At 42.0% G+C, this 19,056-nt stretch overlaps 1 protein-coding gene across 1 annotated transcript in view; it reads right to left on the bottom strand.

The window, feature by feature from the left end:
- Nucleotides 1–19,056, bottom strand: part of LOC125457768 (IgGFc-binding protein-like) — a 108,802-nt gene that overhangs the window by 11,488 nt on the left and 78,258 nt on the right. Inside the window, exons 57-60 of the mRNA XM_059651192.1 lie at nucleotides 17,285–17,449; nucleotides 14,936–15,063; nucleotides 14,267–14,538; nucleotides 11,417–11,625 (exon numbers count right to left, since the gene is read on the bottom strand). Coding sequence (XP_059507175.1) covers nucleotides 11,417–11,625; nucleotides 14,267–14,538; nucleotides 14,936–15,063; nucleotides 17,285–17,449 — 774 coding nt within the window. The remainder of the gene's footprint in view (nucleotides 1–11,416; nucleotides 11,626–14,266; nucleotides 14,539–14,935; nucleotides 15,064–17,284; nucleotides 17,450–19,056) is intronic.

The following is a 19,056-nucleotide window of genomic DNA, read 5'->3' as shown; positions in this document are numbered from 1 at the left end:
AAGCAAGATGGTCTTCACCTGAACCAGAGGGGTACTGATATCCTGGGGGCGAAATTTGCTAAGGCTGTTCGGGTGGGTTTAAACTAATTCAGCAGGGGAATGGGCACCAAAATTGTAGTTCGACTATAGAAAAGATTGGGAGTAGGGTGGTCCGAAATAAAGTTTCAGGGAAGCAAGATGACACCGGCAAGCAAGAAGTTGGATTGAAGTGTGTCGACTTCAATGCCAGGAGTGTCTGGAATAAGGTGGGTGAACTTGCAGCATGGGTTAGTACCTGGGACTTCGATGTTGTGGCCATTTCGGAGACATGGATAGAGCAGGGACAGGAATGGTTGTTGCAGATACCGGGACTTAGATGTTTCAGTAAGAACAGAGAAGATGGTAAAAGGGGCGGAGGTGTGGCATTGTTGGTTAAGGACAGTATTACAGTTGCAGAAAGGATGTTTGGGGACTCGTCAACTGAGGTAGTATGGGCTGAGGTTCGAAACAGGAAAGGAGGTCACCCTGTTGGGAGTTTTCTATAGGCCTCCGAATAGTTCCAGAGATGTAGAGGAAAGGATAGCAAAGATGATTCTCGTTAGGAGTGAGAAAGACAGGGTAGTTGTCATGGGGGACTTCAACTTTCCAAATATTGACTGGGAACACTATAGTTTGAGTACTATAGATGGGTCAGTTTTTGTCCAGAGTGTGCAGGAGGGCTTCCTGACACAGTATGTAGATAGGCCAAGAAGGGGCGAAGCCACATTAGATTTGGTACTGGGTAATGAGCCCGGCCAGGTGTTAGATTTGGACGTAGGTGAGCACTTTGGTGACAGCGATCACAATTCTGGCCTGCTGTGTTCATCCAGCCTCACATTTTATTATCTCACAATTCTGTTATGTTTATTTTAGTAATGGAAAGGGATAGGTGTATACCACTGGGCAAGAGTTATAGCTGGGGGAAAGGCAATTACGATGAGATTAGGCAAGATTTAGGGAGCATAGAATGGGGAAGGAAACTGCAGGGGATGGGCACATTAGAAATGTGGAGCTTATTCAAGGAAAAGCTTCTGTGTGTCCTAGATAAATATGTACCTGTCAGGCAGGGAGGAAGCTGTAGAGTGCGGGAGCCGTGGTTTATGAAGGAGGTGGAATCTCTGGTCAAGAGGAAGAAGAAGGCTTATGTTAGGATGAGATGTGAAGGCTCAGTTAGGGCACTTGAGGGCTACAAGGTAGCCAGGAAAGAACTAAAGAGAGAGCTCAGAAGAGCCAGGAGGAGACATGAGAAGTTGTTGGCGGATAGGATCAGGGTAAACCCCAAGGCTTTCTATAGGTATTTAAGGAATAAAAGAATGACGAAAGTAAGATTAGGCCCAATCAATGATATTAGTGGTAAGTTGTGTGTGAAGTCAGATGAGATAGGGGAAGTGCTAAATGAATATTTTTCAACAGTATTCACTCTAGAAAACGACAATGTTGTCCAGGAGAATATTGAGATACAGGCTACTAGACTAGGTGGGATTGAGGTTCACACGGAAGAGGTATTAGAAATCCTTCAGAAGGTGAAGATAGATAAGTCCCCTGGGCCGGATGGGATTTATCCTCGGATCCTCTGGGAAGCCAGGGAGAAGATTGCCGTGCCTTTGGCATTGACCTTTAACTCGTCATTGTCTATAGGAATAGTGTCAGATGACTGGAGGATAGCAAATGTGGTTCCCCTGTTCAAGAAGGGGAGTAGAGACAACCCTGGTAATTATAGACCAGTGATCCTTACCTCAGTTGTTGGTAAAGTGTTGGAAAAAGTTAGAAAGCATAGGATTTATAATCATCTGGAAAAGAATAAATTGATTAGGGATAGTCAGCACGGTTTTGTGAAGGGAAGGTCGTGCCTCACAAACCTTATTGAGTTCTTTGAGAAGGTGACCAAACAGGTAGATGAAAGTAAACCGGTTGATGTGGTGTATATGGATTTCAGCAAGGCGTTCGATAAAGTTCCCCACAATAAGCTATTGTACAAAATGCGGAGGAATGGAATTGTGGGAGATATAGCAGTTTGGATTGGAAATTGGCTTGCCGAAAGAAGACAGAGGGTGGTAGTTGATGGGAAATGTTCATCCTGGAGACCAGTTACTAGTGGTGTACCGCGAGGGTCAGTGTTGGGTCCACTGCTGTTTGTCACTTTTATAAATGACCTAGATGAGGGCGTAGAAGGATGGGTTAGTAAATTTGCAGACGACAATAAGGTTGGTGGAGTTGTGGATAGTGACGAAGGATGCTGTAGGTTGCAGAGAGACATAGATAAGCTGCAGAGCTGGGCTGAGAGGTGGCAAATGGAGTTTAATGCAGACAAGTGTGAGGTGATGCACTTTGGTAGGAGTAACCGGAAGGCAAAGTACTGGTCTAATGGTAAGATTCTTAGCAGTGTTGATGAGCAGAGAGATCTCGGTGTCCATGTACACAGATCCTTGAAAGTTGCCACCCAGGTTGACAGGGCCGTTAAGAAGGCATACAGTGTTTTAGCTTTTATTAATAGAGGGATCAAGTTCCGGAACCAAGAGGTTATGGTGAAGCTGTACAAACCTCTGGTGTGGCCGCACTTGGAGTATTGTGTCCAGTTCTGGTCACCGCATTATAAGAAGGATGTGGAAGCTTTGGAAAGGGTGCAGAGGAGACTTACTAGGATGTTGCCTGGTATGGAGGGAAGGTCTTACGAGGAAAGGCTGAGGGACTTGAGGCTGTTTTCATTAGAGAGAAGAAGGCTGAGAGGTGACTTAATTGAAACATATAAAATAATCAGAGGGTTAGATAGGGTGGATAGGGAGAGCCTTTTTCCTAGGATGGTGACGGCGAGCACGAGGGGGCACAGCTTTAAATTGAGGGGTGAAAGATATCGGACAGATGTCAGAGGTAGTTTCTTTACCCAGAGAGTAGCAAGGGAATGGAACGCTTTGCCTGCAATGGTAGTAGATTCACCAACTTTAGGTACATTTAAGTCGTCATTGGACAAGCACACGGACATACATGGAATAGTGTAGGTTAGATGGGCTTGAGATCGGTATGACAGGTCGGCACAACATCGAGGGCTGAAGGGCCTGTACTGTGCTGTAATGTTCTATGTTCTAGTAATTGCGAGGAATACTTAAAATATTGATGTATGATTAAGCAAAATAGGAGGAGTACTGATTTAGACCACTTGGCTCCTTCAGCCTTCTCTGTCATTTAATAGCATTATATGTGGCCAGGCTGTGATCTAAATCTACGTTCCTGACTATGCCCAATTCCCTTTGTCTGCCTTGGCAGTCAACAAGTTATCTATCTCTGTGTTAAAATATGCAAGCATCCTGTCCCCATTGCTGTCTCAGGGAGAGATTCTAGAGACTCATAATCTGATAAAACAATTCTCCTCATCTCCACCTTAAATGGAAAAGCCCTTTGACTGTGTCCCCTAGTTCTACTCTCCTCCATAAGTGGAAATATCCTTTCAGCATTCACCCTGTCAAGTCTACATACAGGGATCTTAAACATTTCAACATAACATCTTTCATTCTTCGAAACTCCGATAGATGCAGATTCCATCAGTCCAATCGTGCTTCATAAGATAATTTCCTTCTTACCCCCATGCCAGTAGAGTGAACATCCTTTGAAGTGCCTCAAACACATTTGTATCCTTTCTTAAACATGGAGGCCAATACTATACACAATACTCCAGATGTGGTCTCACTAGTATGTTATGGAATGGAAGCAAAATATCTAGTTTTATATTCCATTTCTCTTTCAATACATAACAAACTCCACTTTGCCTTCTTAATTACTTGCTGTATTTGCATAACAACCTTTTGTGATTTGTTTACCAAGAAAACTACCAGATCCCTCTGTACCTCAGAGTTCCTTTCCATTAAAATTTGACAAGATCCCTCATGGTAGGCTAGTCCAGGTATTTGACAAAGTCCCTCCTGATAGGTTGGACCAGAAGATTAAGTCCATTGGGATCCATCTTGCGTTGGTAAGTTGGATACAAAATTAGCTTGGTCATGAAAGACAGAGGGTAGTTATGGAGGAGTGTTTTTCTGACTGGTGATTCGTGACCAGTGGTGTTCTGCATGGGTTAGTGCTGGGATCTGTTATTTGTATTATATAAAGAAGCATCTGAATGAAAATGTAGGTGGTCTGATTAGTAAGTTTTCACATGACATAAAAATTGGTGGAGTCATCATAGTTATGAAGGTTGCCAAAGGATATTGCAGGATAGTTGGAAAGTTCGGCAGATGGTGTTTAATTTAGTCAAGCAAAAAGTGATGGATTGGGAGGTCAAATGCAAGGGGAAAGATACGGTAAAAGGCAAGATTAGGAGTACTGATATACAGAGGAAAAGTGGCAACACAGTGGGTAAGGTGATAAATAAGGCATATGGCATGCTTGCTGACATTGATTGGGGGCATTGAGTATGAAAGTTGGCAAGTCATGTTGCAGCCATATAAAATTTTAGTGAGTATTGTGTGCAGTTCTGGTTACTGTACTACAGTAAGGATGTGGAGGCCTTTGGTGAGGTTGCAAAAGAGGTTTAACCAGGATGTTGCCTAGATTGGAGTGTAGTCGCAAGGGGAGGTTAGACAAACTTGAATTATTTTTGCTGGAGTGTTGGAGGCAGTTGGGCGACCTGACAAAAGTCTATAAAATTGAGAGAGGCATGATTATGGTGGATAGTCGGAGTCTTTTGCCCATGCCAAAAATGTCAAATATTAGGGCCCACTGGTTTAAGGTGAGAGGGTGAAAGTTTAAAGGAGATGTATGAGGCATGTTTTTTTACACAGGGTGATAAGTGCATGGAACGTGCTGCAAGATATGTTTAAAAGACATTTGAACAGAAAGGGAATAGAGAGACGTGGACTATAGCAGGCGATAGGATTAGCTTAGAATGGCATTGTGGTTGGCACAGATGCGTTGGGTCAAAGGGTCTGCTCCTGTCGTGTACTGTTTTACTATCTATGCAAATAGTATTCTGCTCTTCTATTCTTCCTGTCAAATTGGACAAGTTCACATCTTCACATATCATATTCCATTTGCCACATTTCTGCCTACTCACTTAAGTGGTCTATAACATTTTGTACATAATTTGGCTTTGATTTTTGCAATAATGGAGAGTACCTCCATTAAGGCATAAATGCTACAGTCATCAGATACCCCAAGTCCTGCCCCCAAATGAGGCATCACATTTTAATGGAGGCAGTCTGCATTTTGTATGCAATTTAAATGATCAGCTGCCTCTGATTTCTGATTTTGGAATTCCAGATCTCTGGAACCTAGAGTGTGGATATAAGACCCATGTAGGAGTTGGTCTGTTCTCATTGCATTTCTTTTGGTTAGCTAGGGTACCCATTTGGACAGCTCAGGTAGCCCTATGGTAAGGTCCTAGAACATGGAGATGTGGAGAAACCAGGGATCTTTTTTGGGAGGGCAGGGACACAGGTAACTGAGGTTCGGGGATCATAGAAACATAGAAGATAGGAGCAGGAAGAGACCATTTGGCCCATCAAGCTTGCTCCACCATTCTTCATGATCATGGCTGATCGTCCAACTCAGTAGCCTAATCCTGCTTTCTCTCCATAACCTTTGACCCCATTTTCCCCAAGTGCTGTACCTAGTTGCCTCTTGAACACATTCAATGTTTTAGTATCAACTACTTCCTGTGGTAATGAATTCCACAGGCTCACCACTCTTTGGGTGAAGAAAAGTCTCATCATCTCGATCCCAAATCATCTACCCCGAATCCTCGTACTATGACCCCTGGTTCTGGACACACCCACCAGTCAGGACTATCCTCCCTGCTTCTACCTTGTCCAGTGATGTTAGAATTTTATAAATATCTTTGAGATCCCCCCTCATTTGTATGAACTTCGGAGAAAACAATCCCAATATCTCCTCATACGTCAGACCTGCCATCCCCGGAATCAGCCTGGTAAAGCTTCGTTGGACTCCCTTGAAAGCAAGAGCATCCTTCCTCGGAAAATGAGACCAAAAGTGCACACAATATTCTAGGTGTGGTCTGACTGACGCTAAGTATTTCCATAGGTACGTGAAAAGAATGAGATTTGTAAAGACACATGTAGGTCCCCTGCAGACAGAAATGGGGGAACGTATAATAGGGGCAAACAAGTGGCTGAGGAACTGAATACCTATTTTGGTTCTGCCTTTACAAAAAAATACACAAATCAGATACTAGAATTGTTGGAGAAGGCAAGATTTAATGAGAGGTAAGAACTGAGGAGGATCAGTGTTAGTAGAGAAATACTGCTGGGAAAATTGTTGGGATTGAAAGCTGATAAAACCCAAAGGCCTGATAATCTGCATCCCAGTGTACTTAAGGAAGTAGCTCTAGAAATAATGAATAAATTGGTGATCATCTTCCAATATTCTATAGACTCTGGAACAGTCCCTGCAGATTGGAGGGTGGCTAATGTCACTCCAATATTCAAAAAGGGAGGTATAGAGAAAACAGGGTATTATAGACGTGTGAGCCTAACATCAGTATTGGGGAAAATTCTCAAATCCATTGTCAAGGAATTAAAGCAGAGTATTCAAAACAGGGGCAGGAATGAGACAGAGTCAGCATGGATATATGAAGGGGAAGTTATGCTTGACAAATCTGTTGTAACGAGTAGACATGACAAGGCGGAGCCAATCGATGCAGTATATTTGGAATTTCAGAAAGCATTTGACAAAGTCCCACATAAGAGATTAATATGCAAATTAAAGCACATGGAATTGGGGAAGTATATTGAGATAGATAGGCAACTGGTCGGCAGAGAGGAAAGAAAGATTAGCTCAATTCAATGACTGTGCCAGTGGAAGCATTGGATCAGTGGCCATGCTTTTGTCCCCAAACTACAGGGCAGAATTTTTGATTTTGGGATAAGGACATCAATTGTACAATTTTTGGGTCCTGTTCCCATGAGAGACCCAGCGTGATTTATTGAAAAGCTGGCTAATCAGTGGTGAGAGAGTAGGCTCACCATCCAACAAAGGACAGTAGTAGCCTTCTTAGAATTGAAGATCAAAAGGGTGCCTTCCAGCCCTGAGAGAATGACAGGCACAGAAATGGTGGCTACTGGTGACTGTGCAATAAACCAACCCATATTGAAACAGAGATAATGGGAACTGCAGATGCTGGAGAATCCAAGATAATAAAATGTGAGGCTGGATGAACACAGCAGGCCAAGCAGCATCTCAGGAGCACAAAAGCTGACATTTCGGGCCTAGACCCTTCATCAGAGAGGGGGATGGGGAGAGGGAGCTGGAATAAATAGGGAGAGAGGGGGAGGCGGACCGAAGATGGAGAGTAAAGAAGATAGGTGGAGAGAGTATAGGTGGGGAGGTAGGGAGGGGATAGGTCAGTCCAGGGAAGACGGACAGGTCAAGGAGGTGGGATGAGGTTAGTAGGTAGATGGGGGTGCGGCTTGGGGTGGGAGGAAGGGATGGGTGAGAGGAAGAACCGGTTAGGGAGGCAGAGACAGGTTGGACTGGTTTTGGGATGCAGTGGGTGGGGGGGAAGAGCTAGGCTGGTTGTGTGGTGCAGTGGGGGGAGGGGACGAACTGGGCTGGTTTAGGGATGCAGTAGGGGAAGGGGAGATTTTGAAACTGGTGAAGTCCACATTGATACCATTAGGCTGCAGGGTTCCCAGGCAGAATATGAGTTGCTGTTCCTGCAACCTTCGGGTGGCATCATTGTGGCACTGCAGGAGGCCCATGATGGACATGTCATCTAGAGAATGGGAGGGGGAGTGGAAATGGTTTGCGACTGGGAGGTGCAGTTGTTTGTTGCGAACTGAGCGGAGGTGTTCTGCAAAGCAGTCTCCAAGCCAATTGGTTTCGCCAATGTAGAGGAAGCCACACCGGGTACAGTGGATGCAGTATACCACATTGGCAGATGTGCAGGTGAACCTCTGCTTAATGTGGAATGTCATCTTGGGGCCTGGGATAGGGGTGAGGGAGGAGGCGTGGGGGCAAGTGTAGCATTTCCTGCGGTTGCAGGGGAAGGTGCCGGGTGTGGTGGGGTTGGAGGACAGTGTGGAGCGAACAAGGGAGTCACGGAGAGAGTGGTCTCTCCGGAAAGCAGACAGGGGTGGGGATGGAAAAATGTCTTGGGTGGTGGGGTCGGATTGTAAATGGTGAAAGTGTCGGAGGATGATGCGTTGTATCCGGAGTTTGGTAGGGTGGTGTGTGAGAACAAGGGGGATCCTCTTTGGGAGGTTGTGGCGGGGGCAGGGTGAGGGGGATGTGTTGTGGGAAATACGGGAGACGTGGTCAAGGGCGTTCTCGATCACTGTGGGGGGAAAGTTGCGGTCCTTGAAGAACTTGGACATCTGGGATGTGCGGGAGTGGAATGTCTTATTGTGGGAGCAGATGCGGCGGAGGCGGAGGAATTGGGAATAGGGGATGGAATTTTTGCAGGAGGATGGGTGGGAGGAGGTGTATTCTAGGTAGCTGTGGGAGTCGGTGGGCTTGAAATGGACATCAGTTACAAGCTGGTTGCCTGAGATGGACCAGGGCCATCTCCAGCATATCCCTCACCTTCCTGCATCTCAGGCAACCCGAAGGTTGCAGGAACAGCAACTCATATTCCGCCTGGGAACCCTGCAGCCTAATGGTATCAATGTGGACTTCACCAGTTTCAAAATCTCCCCTTCCCCTACTGCATTCCTAAACCAGCCCAGTTCGTCCCCTCCCCCCACTGCACCACACAACCAGCCCAGCTCTTCCCCCCCACCCACTGCATCCCAAAACCAGTCCAACCTGTCTCGGCCTCCCTAACCGGTTCTTCCTCTCACCCATCCCTTCCTCCCACCCCAAGCCGCACCCCCATCTACCTACTAACCTCATCCCACCTCCTTGACCTGTCCGTCTTCCCTGGACTGACCTATCCCCTCCCTACCTCCCCACCTATACTCTCTCCACCTATCTTCTTTACTCTCCATCTTCGGTCCGCCTCCCCCTCTCTCCCTATTTATTCCAGTTCCCTCTCCCCATCCCCCTCTCTGATGAAGGGTCTAGGCCCGAAACGTCAGCTTTTGTGCTCCTGAGATGCTGCTTGGCCTGCTGTGTTCATCCAGCCTCACATTTTATTACCATATTGAAACAGGACTGGGTGTGGGGTTGGTGAAAAAACATGGAAGGATGGCATCATGGTTGAAAGTTATTGAACTCGATGTTGAGTACTAGAGGCTGCAGGGTCCCCAACTGGAAAATGAGATGTTGTTTTACAAGCTTCTTCCAAGTCTCACTGGAATACCGCAGCAAGCCTGTTACAGAAATGGTGATGTGGGAACACAGTGATGTGTTGAAGTGGCAGGCAACTAGAAGCAGGGTATAATTTTTGCAGACACAATGTCAGTGTTCTACACAGTCTGCATGTTGTCTACCCACTGTAGAGGAGACTACACTGCGCACAGCAAATATAATAGGCAAGATTGAATGAAGTACAGGTAAATCATTGCTTCAGCTAGAAGGTGTACCTGGGACTTTGGACGGTGAGGAGGGTGGAGATAAATGGGCAAGTATTACATCTTCTATAATTGCATGGGAAGGTGCCAGGGGGTGTGAGGTTGTGTTGGGAATGGAGGAGGAGTGCACCACAATGTACCAGAGGGAACAGTCCCTACAGAACGATGACAACGGAGGGGAGAGGAATATGTGTCTCATTGTGGCACGCACATGACAGAAATGGCAGTCTTCAGTCCTTTGGATGTGGAGGCTGGTGGCAAAGTAAATGGGTGGTAAGTAAGTAACAACATCCCAAAAGGCTTTTAGAACCACTGTGAAGTTGTGCAAACTGCAACGAGATATAAGTGACAAGATAGCAATTTAGTAATAATAAAAAAGGAAACTATAGGAAATCTCAAAAGATCGTCCAGCATCTATGGAGAGAAACAGAGTCAAAAATGGGCTGAATTTTCCCAGCCAGTGAATGACATGGGCATTGCTAAGAAATGAAGAAAAATCATGTGAGATTGGCATTAAAGCATTACTGAAGTTGAGAGTAAGAAGTCCCATTTTCCAACCAAGTTTTGAACACCAGGACAAGATTCTGCTAGTAAGCGCTAAAGGCATATGTCATGTATTAGCATGCATGAACATCTCATTATAAAATAATCCCATCTTGTTGATATGCAATTTCCAAATCTTCCACCCACGTGTAGCGACTAGATGGTGACAATTGCTGGCATGAAAGTCAGTTTGATAACCTGGTGACTCCAGCCTCGTTCTTACTCCTCCAGTTCTCCATCTTGAAAACCTTTCACCAACATCTCAGCATATGCTCACTAGGAAACCCTGCCTTACCCAGGACCATCAAGTCCCTGTTTGACAAATTGGAATGCCAATTTCCCTCTATCCAATATGTCTGAACTATTTATAGGGACATTAATTCAGTGAAAGACATTCTTTGGTCTGCCTGAAACTTGTTAATCTTCCAGAATAAGGAGTTGACCTTGACTGAGTGTTACAGACCAGCACATTCCAAGCTCCAAGGTTATGGGCTGAGGGATGCACTAAAGCTTGGGACAACTGCTGCCAAAGCACAGTGGGGAAAGGCCACTGAGGTCTTCCTGCCAATGTTAAATGGGGGTCCATTCAGTTATTGGGCCCTCCTAGTGCCTCAAATGCATGTAGATATAGTCTTGTATATGTAAGAGGTGACTTTGATTTGTTTGGGTAGAGTCAACTCCAATGTTTGTTTGTTTCCTTGATATGCTATTGTACAGAATTGAGCTGCATTTATGACTACATAAATATACAAAGGTTTTTTTATGAATAAAGTATACTTTTGAAATATATTTTAAAAATTGACCAGGAATTGTCTGGGTATCTCTGGACAGCTAGTGCTTAACTGGGTACATGGCTGGCCTTCAAAAATGATGCTGACATCAGGAATCCTGGAAAGACCCACCAGTGATGAGTTCTTCTGCCGATGGTGGAAAGGAGGATATGAAGAGCAGGGCACCAATGAGGCATGGTGCATACATAACGAGATGTGAAGGGCTCGAAGTTAAAATCTTCATGGAATTTGTCAGAACTAACACTTAGCCAATTTCTGGTAAAATTCAGCCCAACATTTCCAATATGTCTTATTCAGAACAGATGCTTCACTGTTGTTGATTAAAGGATAAATATTGGCCTGGATACAGCCTGTTTTTTTTTAAAAGTAGTATCATGGGAGAGTTCATGCCCATCTGAGAAAGCTTACAGTGTTGTATATTCTCAGTGCTTCAACAAATATTGACTTATATGTTCAAATCTCTGCAACAAGACTGAACTCAATCTCTGACTCCGACATAGGCATGCTACTCCGAAACTGAGATGCTTTTAATCAATGAACATGCATAACCTGCTTGACAAAACATATAGTTTCCAGAAATAAGGTCAATTTTGTTTATCTACTCACTCGATGGTATTGATCGTTTTTGTCTTTGCAGCCACACTCATTGACTGAAATACAGCTGTCGTCACTGAATACGAAACCATTGTCACATACACATCCTTCCACACACACAGAAGACTTGTCACAGCTGGATCCTGTGTAGATACTATTGCACGTAGGAGGACAAGTAGGAGCACAGGTTGTGTAGTCACTGTTTGGTGGACAATACCAAGCTGCAAAAGCAAATAAAAGCATTTCCATGCAGTCAATTCAGGATAGGGGAAGGACAAACGTAAAAATAAATTACATTAAACTTTGAGTGAAATAAATCATGTGTTCAGTATAAACTGAACCAAGCAGGCAGACAATCAAAACAATTTCAGATGCAAAGGCATTCATAATAATCTTACAACTGCGAAGTTGCCTTGTTTTTGCAGTGTAGTGGCTATCGTATTTGCCTCATGCTACATGAAAAGTCTCTTGGTTGATATTGAGTAGGAACATTGTTAAGGCTCAAGTACCCGCATAAGGGGAATAGGAATAACTTTTTGTTACAAGGGGGTCATATGTTGAATTGTGGTGGCCAAACTCCTGAACAGAAAATCCAGATTGAAGTCACATCTAATGTGAGGTATCAAAACATGTGTGAACAGGTTGATTTAAAATATCTGTAATAGTAGAGTTCAATTTTATTATTTTCAATCCCAGTGTATTCTTGTTATGATCAATGGATTAGGGATGACCAATAAATGCTGGCCAGCCAGTGATGCTCAAGTCCTATGAATGAATAAACAAAAATCCCCATTGAAAGAAATGACTTGCCCTTATGTAGCATGTTTAAATTGGTGGATGGGCAACTCTTTGTATAATAGGTTACTGCTTAAATCTCCTCACCAATCCTCTCCACCTGCAATTCTCTGATAGACAATCATTCATTGACTGCTTTCTCAGATCTGACTCGATGGTTTCAGTATCTTTAAGTTGAGCCCTGAATATAAATGTAATTGACATTCTTTCCACAGAATCCAATCCCATTCAACATGTATATGCATGCACACTGAGCAGCAGTTACTGGGAAGTCATAAGGATCATGAACCTTCGATAATGTTAATATCCCAAACATTGGAATTTGATCCCAATCCTAGTGTTCTTAACACTACTCTGATAAAAGACAAATGAGTCAACATTTGTTCAAATTTCATTCTAAGAGTTACATAGGCTGGTTAGCTCAGCTACTCAATGGAAAAGGCTATACAGCCACTGGAGACTTCAAATCTCAGTACATTTTATATTTATTACTAAATAAACCTGATAATACGTGCTCTAACACACCCATTGTCAGATTTTTTTTTCCAATATTATTTAATACTTATTTTAACCAAAATAAATTAGGAAGTTGCACAACTTTAAATTCTATTTTTATAGGTAGCATCCTGGCCATTATTTAGTGAAGGACTGTATACTGGTAAGATGTGATTTACAGCTATGTGGATTTATGGGAGTGAACTAATTTATTTGATTTGCTTATTACTTGAAATGAGATCACTGCAGAAATGAAGCCATTCCTGTAACAGTCTTGTGAATCACCACTGACTGCATAGGATGATGTGAGGCACTGCTAACCTTTGGTTTTTCGCAATATGAGAAATAACAAACCTGCCTTGGGTTATTTCCAAATGCCTGATAATCACAGCACATTGTTATCTTGAACTGCGAATGGCTGTTAAATGCTGTAAGCAGCATTTTGGGCAAAGATACCGTAGTATGCAGAAATTGTTCCCTGAAGAGTTTTTCACTGAGATATAACTATGCCCAATAGTTTATTTTGTGCGTGTTCAGGAAATGTGTGGTTAGTTACCTTAATCAAAAAGCTGAGGATCAGTTTTTTTTTTAAATCCCTCTTTTTAAGGTGGATCTTATGCAAACTTGGAGTTGGCATTTCTGGGAGGAAAGTACAGGCAACATTGGAGCTCTGGCCATTACCAAAAATAATTGGAATAAAATATTTACAATCCAGTGATCCTTGCACTTATGTTAGGGTTATTATCATAGGTGATCTGCACTGTTGGTCATGTAACATATTTAGATTCAGGGGAAGACTGTTTGAACTGAATTCCTCCAGAATATTTCTGCACTACTAGGGCTGTTTCTAGGTTTTTTACTGTACAGCTGGTGCCTTGGAGATTTCTTGATAATCTCCAGAGGCTTTAAACAAAAATCTAATAACATGTTACAAAAACAGAAATTGTTGGAGAAATTCAACAGATCTGGCAGCACATATTCTGATGAAGTGTCACTGGACTCAAAACATTAACTCTCCATTCTTCCCAGACCTGCCAGATGCTGCCAGACCTAATGAATTTCTCCAACAATTTCTGCTTTTGTTTCAGATCTCCAGCATCCACAGTTCTTTGTTTTGTTTTAAAAATATGTTACTTATTTATCTGCAAGGCCTAAGCCTTCACCAACAGATCGGGTTTACAGTCACCTCCTGCCAACCTGAGCCAACCCTATGCGGGGTCTTTTGAGAATCAGGTTACAGGAATTCCCAATAGAGGGAGTTCCTGGCTGTTGCTTTGGTGTTGTTGGAGGTTACAACTACAGATATTTTGATTCTTACCTGGGTGTTGGCGTGTTGGTCCCAAAATGTACTGTGCCAAATCTATGGTTGGTACAGGTCTAAAGAATTCTTCGTCTCCTATCACTTGTTCCTTTAATGCAGAATCTATGCATCTACATCAACTCGTTTGTTGTGTCACATTGTGACAATGTTATATTACTCCATACATTTGAATATCAATATAAATTGGTGCGTGAGTTGTTTAACTCTCATTGACTTCTTCTTTATCTCTTATTATCAACATAGTTACTTACGGCAGAAAGTACTGTTTCTCCACATGATTTCTATTCCCTCTTCCTTACAAGCAGCAACATAATTTTGGAAACTATCACAGAGCGTTGAAATCATGCCATTATATTTGCACATGTCTTGAATACAATTCTTGATGAAAATATGTGGATTAACAAAGTGATGACAAGGTATGAATTTATCATGCAGCAGCTCCTGGCACTGGGACTCAATAATCAGTTTCTCTTCTGGCGTGCAAAGAAAGTCCAATTGTTCTCTGCTGTAGTCTGGTTGACAGCTAACAAAAATAGACAGCACATGTCAATACATTTCAAATATTATAATCCTAGCTTTGAACAGCATGCCTTTAAAATGTTCGTTCAACTGTCTGCAAATAAGATGTTAGTGGGATACTTAAATACAATTAACATGTCTTTTATCAGCTAATATGCTCCTTTTTCCAATGAAAAGCAGAGATAAGCATTTGTTAAGGTGTTTGTCAATTATCATTTTTAGCAATGGTTAGAAAACTTCAATCCTAAGTTTTCAATTGGCCATTTTATACCAAAGAATTGATATACACTTACTTCTGTTTCGGATTGTGTTGATTTTTTAAAACTAATTTCAGATTTTTTACAATAAGTGAGGAAATAACATTTTTGAGTCTCTGTAATACATAAATGTTTAAATCCTACCCTGCATTACTGTATTCCTCTGACTTCCAACTGTTTCCAAAGTGAGTTACACTGGGTGCAATCAGACCATCAGGCATTAGCAACTCATCAGCTTTTTGGCCATTGTAATTACCACACATACCATGCACCTACAAATAACAGAGAGATGGATTTGACAAATGGGAAAATACAGAAATGAAGATATGACAGCAGTGTATACTGTAACACATAAAGCCTAAAAAAGAGTATCTTTAAAAATTCCTCTTTATGTAAAAAAAAACTGACATTAGGAAGTCTAAGATAAATCTTCCAATATGAAATGTTTGGAAATGTCAGTATCCAGATGTTGGGAAAATGGCTGCAGAGATCAATAGACCAACATGTAATCCTGCAGTGCTTCCATAGGAAGTCTGTGGTTTGCTGCTACCAAAGGAATTGCAGTCGTCATCAGCCCAACACTGGGCGTGAGAGGACAGGAGAAGACATTCTTAATTACTTGTGGCTCATTTTTCTGTCAGCATATGTGTGGCTGGCCAAATGGAAGAGTATTCCACAAAATGGGAAGTGGAGCGTGAACTTGGATCTCTGCAGAAATCAGGAACTGCAATGGCCTTGTAATTCAACTGTGTATTTCCTGAGATAGACCCCTATCAGGAAAGTACCTGAGTCATGAAAGTACCTCAACCTGCTCAGCAAGGACATAGGAAAAGAAAACCAATCCAACGACATCTGGTTAGTGTTCCAAAAGGAGAATGAGTAGTAAACAGCCCTCTCTTCTGAAAATCAACTGAGGGGAACCACTGCCAAAAAAATTTAATTATACTGAGGCAAAACATTCCTTACTTTGTTATTTGGTCTTTGTTTACAGATATTATATTACAATGTGAATTTCAAAGAATTAAAGTTCATACTAAAAATAAATCTGAGTAGAGGTTTTATATCACAAATGGACTCAGTAAGCTTGAAAACTGAAAAACTTGCTACACACTATGCTTCACACTTTTCACTTGTTCAACTAAATCTCTCTGCTAAAGCCTGCAATAATGGTCCTCCACAATCTTATTTACTTGTGTGCCTTATGTTTATGAATATAAAGTGAAAATCACCAAGCCTTTCAAGTCAGTAATTCAATTTTAACCTCACCATGAAGCTTCTTCCAGGGATGCATAACCTGAAGAAGTTACCCTCCACCCTCCGGACCAACCTCAGGGAATCTCTCTCCCACTGCAACTCTCTTTTCCACTCCACCTATCTTCTCCTCTATCCATCTTTGGTCTGCCTCCCCCTCTCTCCCTATTTATTTCAGAACCCTCTCCCCATCCCCCTCTCTGATGAAGGGTCTAGGCCCGAAATGTCAGCTTTTGTGCTCCTGAGATGCTGCTTGGCCTGCTGCGTTCATCCAGCTCCACACTTTGTTATCTTGAATTCATCAAATTTATCTGGTCTCCTCCCAAAAGTATGCACTTTTAATACCAAGAGTTATTAGTGGTTTGGTGCTTATTTTCTTCTTTCGCTCAGGCTAATTAATAAATGGTACTGGTAAAACGACTCAGAGCAACTACTCCATGACAGCAAAAGGGTCAACCCTAGCAACTCTAGAGTTTATACTAAAAAGGTGTTTGGAGAAATTAGATCTGTTAGGGGTTGTTAAGTTTGACTCCAGTATACTGCTCTGTGCTGTTGCGTTCCAAAACCATGTTCCTGACTCATACTTTCTTTGGTCTGTACTCCTCTCTACATCACTCTCAGGCTACATCCACCTCTTGGGAGGGAAAATCGCACTCAGCATTCTTTTAAAAACCAAAAGAACTTCAGAACTGTAAATCAGGAAGAAAAATAAAGTTGCTGGAAAAGTTCAGCAGGTCTGGCAGCATCTGTGAACGAGAAAACAGTTAACATTTTGGGTCCAGTGACCCTTCCTCAAAACCGAGTTTTGGAAATTTCTTCAATGATGGCCTGTTCTGAATATGTATTTTTAACCACAATTTATTTTTGCATTTGCTACTAATTTCAAACTTACACAGTAGAATGAAATTACATCAAGATAACAGAACTATTTACCTAAACCTTTCATGAAAAATATCCTTTCACAGCCTTACCCAAGACAAGATTTATAAAATGATTTACAATATGAAAGAATATTTATTCTATTTAGATTACATTGCATTTAAATATGCACACATTATTAGATTGTTCTGTAACTCATTGAAAAAACTATTAATTTTATTGCAGATGCTACATTGTGCCCTCAACACTGTGGTTTGATTACAGATTCTCAGTTCTTTAGGGACTGCTAGAGGTTCTCTATTCCCTTCAAATAGGTGCATAATATTTTGGTAGACCATGAAATTAAATGCATGGTTTCCTTACCTTTGAATAATATGAGTTTGGCAAATTGATCTCAAGGTTGTGGTTGCCATCGTATTTCACTGACATTCCAAAATCTGTCTCAACAATTGCGTAGATACCATTTGTTATAACATTTATGCCTCTCAAACGATTTTGCATTGGTGTGCGAGTTCTTTTCCCATTTAGCTGGAAAGTAAGATTCTTTGCATGAGACAGGCATCATCAACTGGAGCAAAATGATTATAATTCAAAACAACTTTAAAGAACTAAAAATTAAACAGTAATGTCTGAAAATTGAGAAAACAAAATACTAGGACCAACTGAAAGCATGATGGTGAGGTGGGGGAGAGAATGTTTTCTCAAATGTGAATTCTCAATCAGTTTATAAAGAATGGATTTCCATCTTTCCTCTGTCATTAAACAGGGTGCAAATGTATTACCCACCCAGTTTAGGATGTTCATTTCCATTGAAATAGAAGTGAAATTCATAAGGTTTCTACTAAAGATGATTTATCTATAATTTTACAGTTTTGCACTCAGTTGCAAGTTGTAAGCTTTTTCCGATTAATTTACAACTTCATCTTATAGAAATGAAAATTTATCTTGTAGGTTAGTTCACCACAGTTTCAAAGCAGACAGTAGTCAGCTATACCCACTTCCACAAAACATGAAACTACTCTGAACTGTGAGGACAATGTTAGATGTCAGGGTGCCAATTTTCCTCTACGCAACGTGTCTGAGGCAATTGGCCAGGAACTATGCGGGGCAACTGCAGACAAGCAGATTGACTGGGTGCATGGCTGAATTCAAAAGATGGTACTGGTACCAGGAATCACAGAAAGTCTTGGCAATGACGAGTACTTCTGCCTATGGCAAGATGGACAGTGTACCAAACAGGGCGCCATAGAGGCATAATGCAAAGTCAGTAAGGTGAGTTTGGGTAAATGGCATGAGTAATTCTGCAAGGGCTCACAGATCTAAACCCACCATGAAATTCGCCAAAATTGACACTGAGCCATTTTATATTAAAATTCAGTACTGAATTACAGACACAGAATAGTTTGTATGAAAGATAGAAACTGTTTCTCCGCTGCAATAGGAGTTGCCCTCCTGAGTCTGCAACATACTGCTGTGGAAGAGGTAAGTGACCATAACTCGCCATCTACTTGCGCTAGACAGTAGCACAGCTTTTGCAATCAGCAGTGAAATATAAAGTGTTCAGAGCTGACCTTGAAGACAGCTGCCCAGAAAGATCTCCATGATGAATATTTTCCCTTTTCTATTAGCAACTGAAATCTGGTGCCTAATCAAGATGACGTCCTGACATGCAGCAGAATTGATGTTGGTAAGCAGATAACCAACCGCCAGCATTGCAGTATTCATTTACTGCAAACCAGGAAGTTAAAAGTGTCCAAAGAGTTTAAAACTCACACATCAAAATAAATTTTATAACCAAATTAAAACAGAAGGCAAATTCAACATATTTAATATATATATTAAATAAGAAATATTCCATTCCATAATTCTAAAATTGCTTTTCATGGACAGTGTAGAAGTTTAGCAGTGTTAAAGAACAAATAACAAAGAAAATTACAGCACGAGCCTGCACCGATCGAGATCCTCTGTCTAAACCTGTCATCTATTTTCTAAGGGTTTGTATCCCTTTGCTCCCTGCCCATCCATGTACCGGTCCAGATACATCTTAAAAGACATAATCGTGTCTGCGTCTACCACCTCCGCTGGCAACGCATTCCAGGCACCCACCACCCTCTGTGAAGAACTTTCCACGCATA

This window comes from Stegostoma tigrinum, chromosome 14 (genome assembly GCF_030684315.1).
Source record: "Stegostoma tigrinum isolate sSteTig4 chromosome 14, sSteTig4.hap1, whole genome shotgun sequence".
In the NCBI taxonomy this organism is placed as follows: Eukaryota; Metazoa; Chordata; class Chondrichthyes; order Orectolobiformes; family Stegostomatidae; genus Stegostoma; species Stegostoma tigrinum.
Note: the sequence above shows the minus strand (reverse complement) of the source record. Positions and strands in the feature narration are given on the sequence as shown.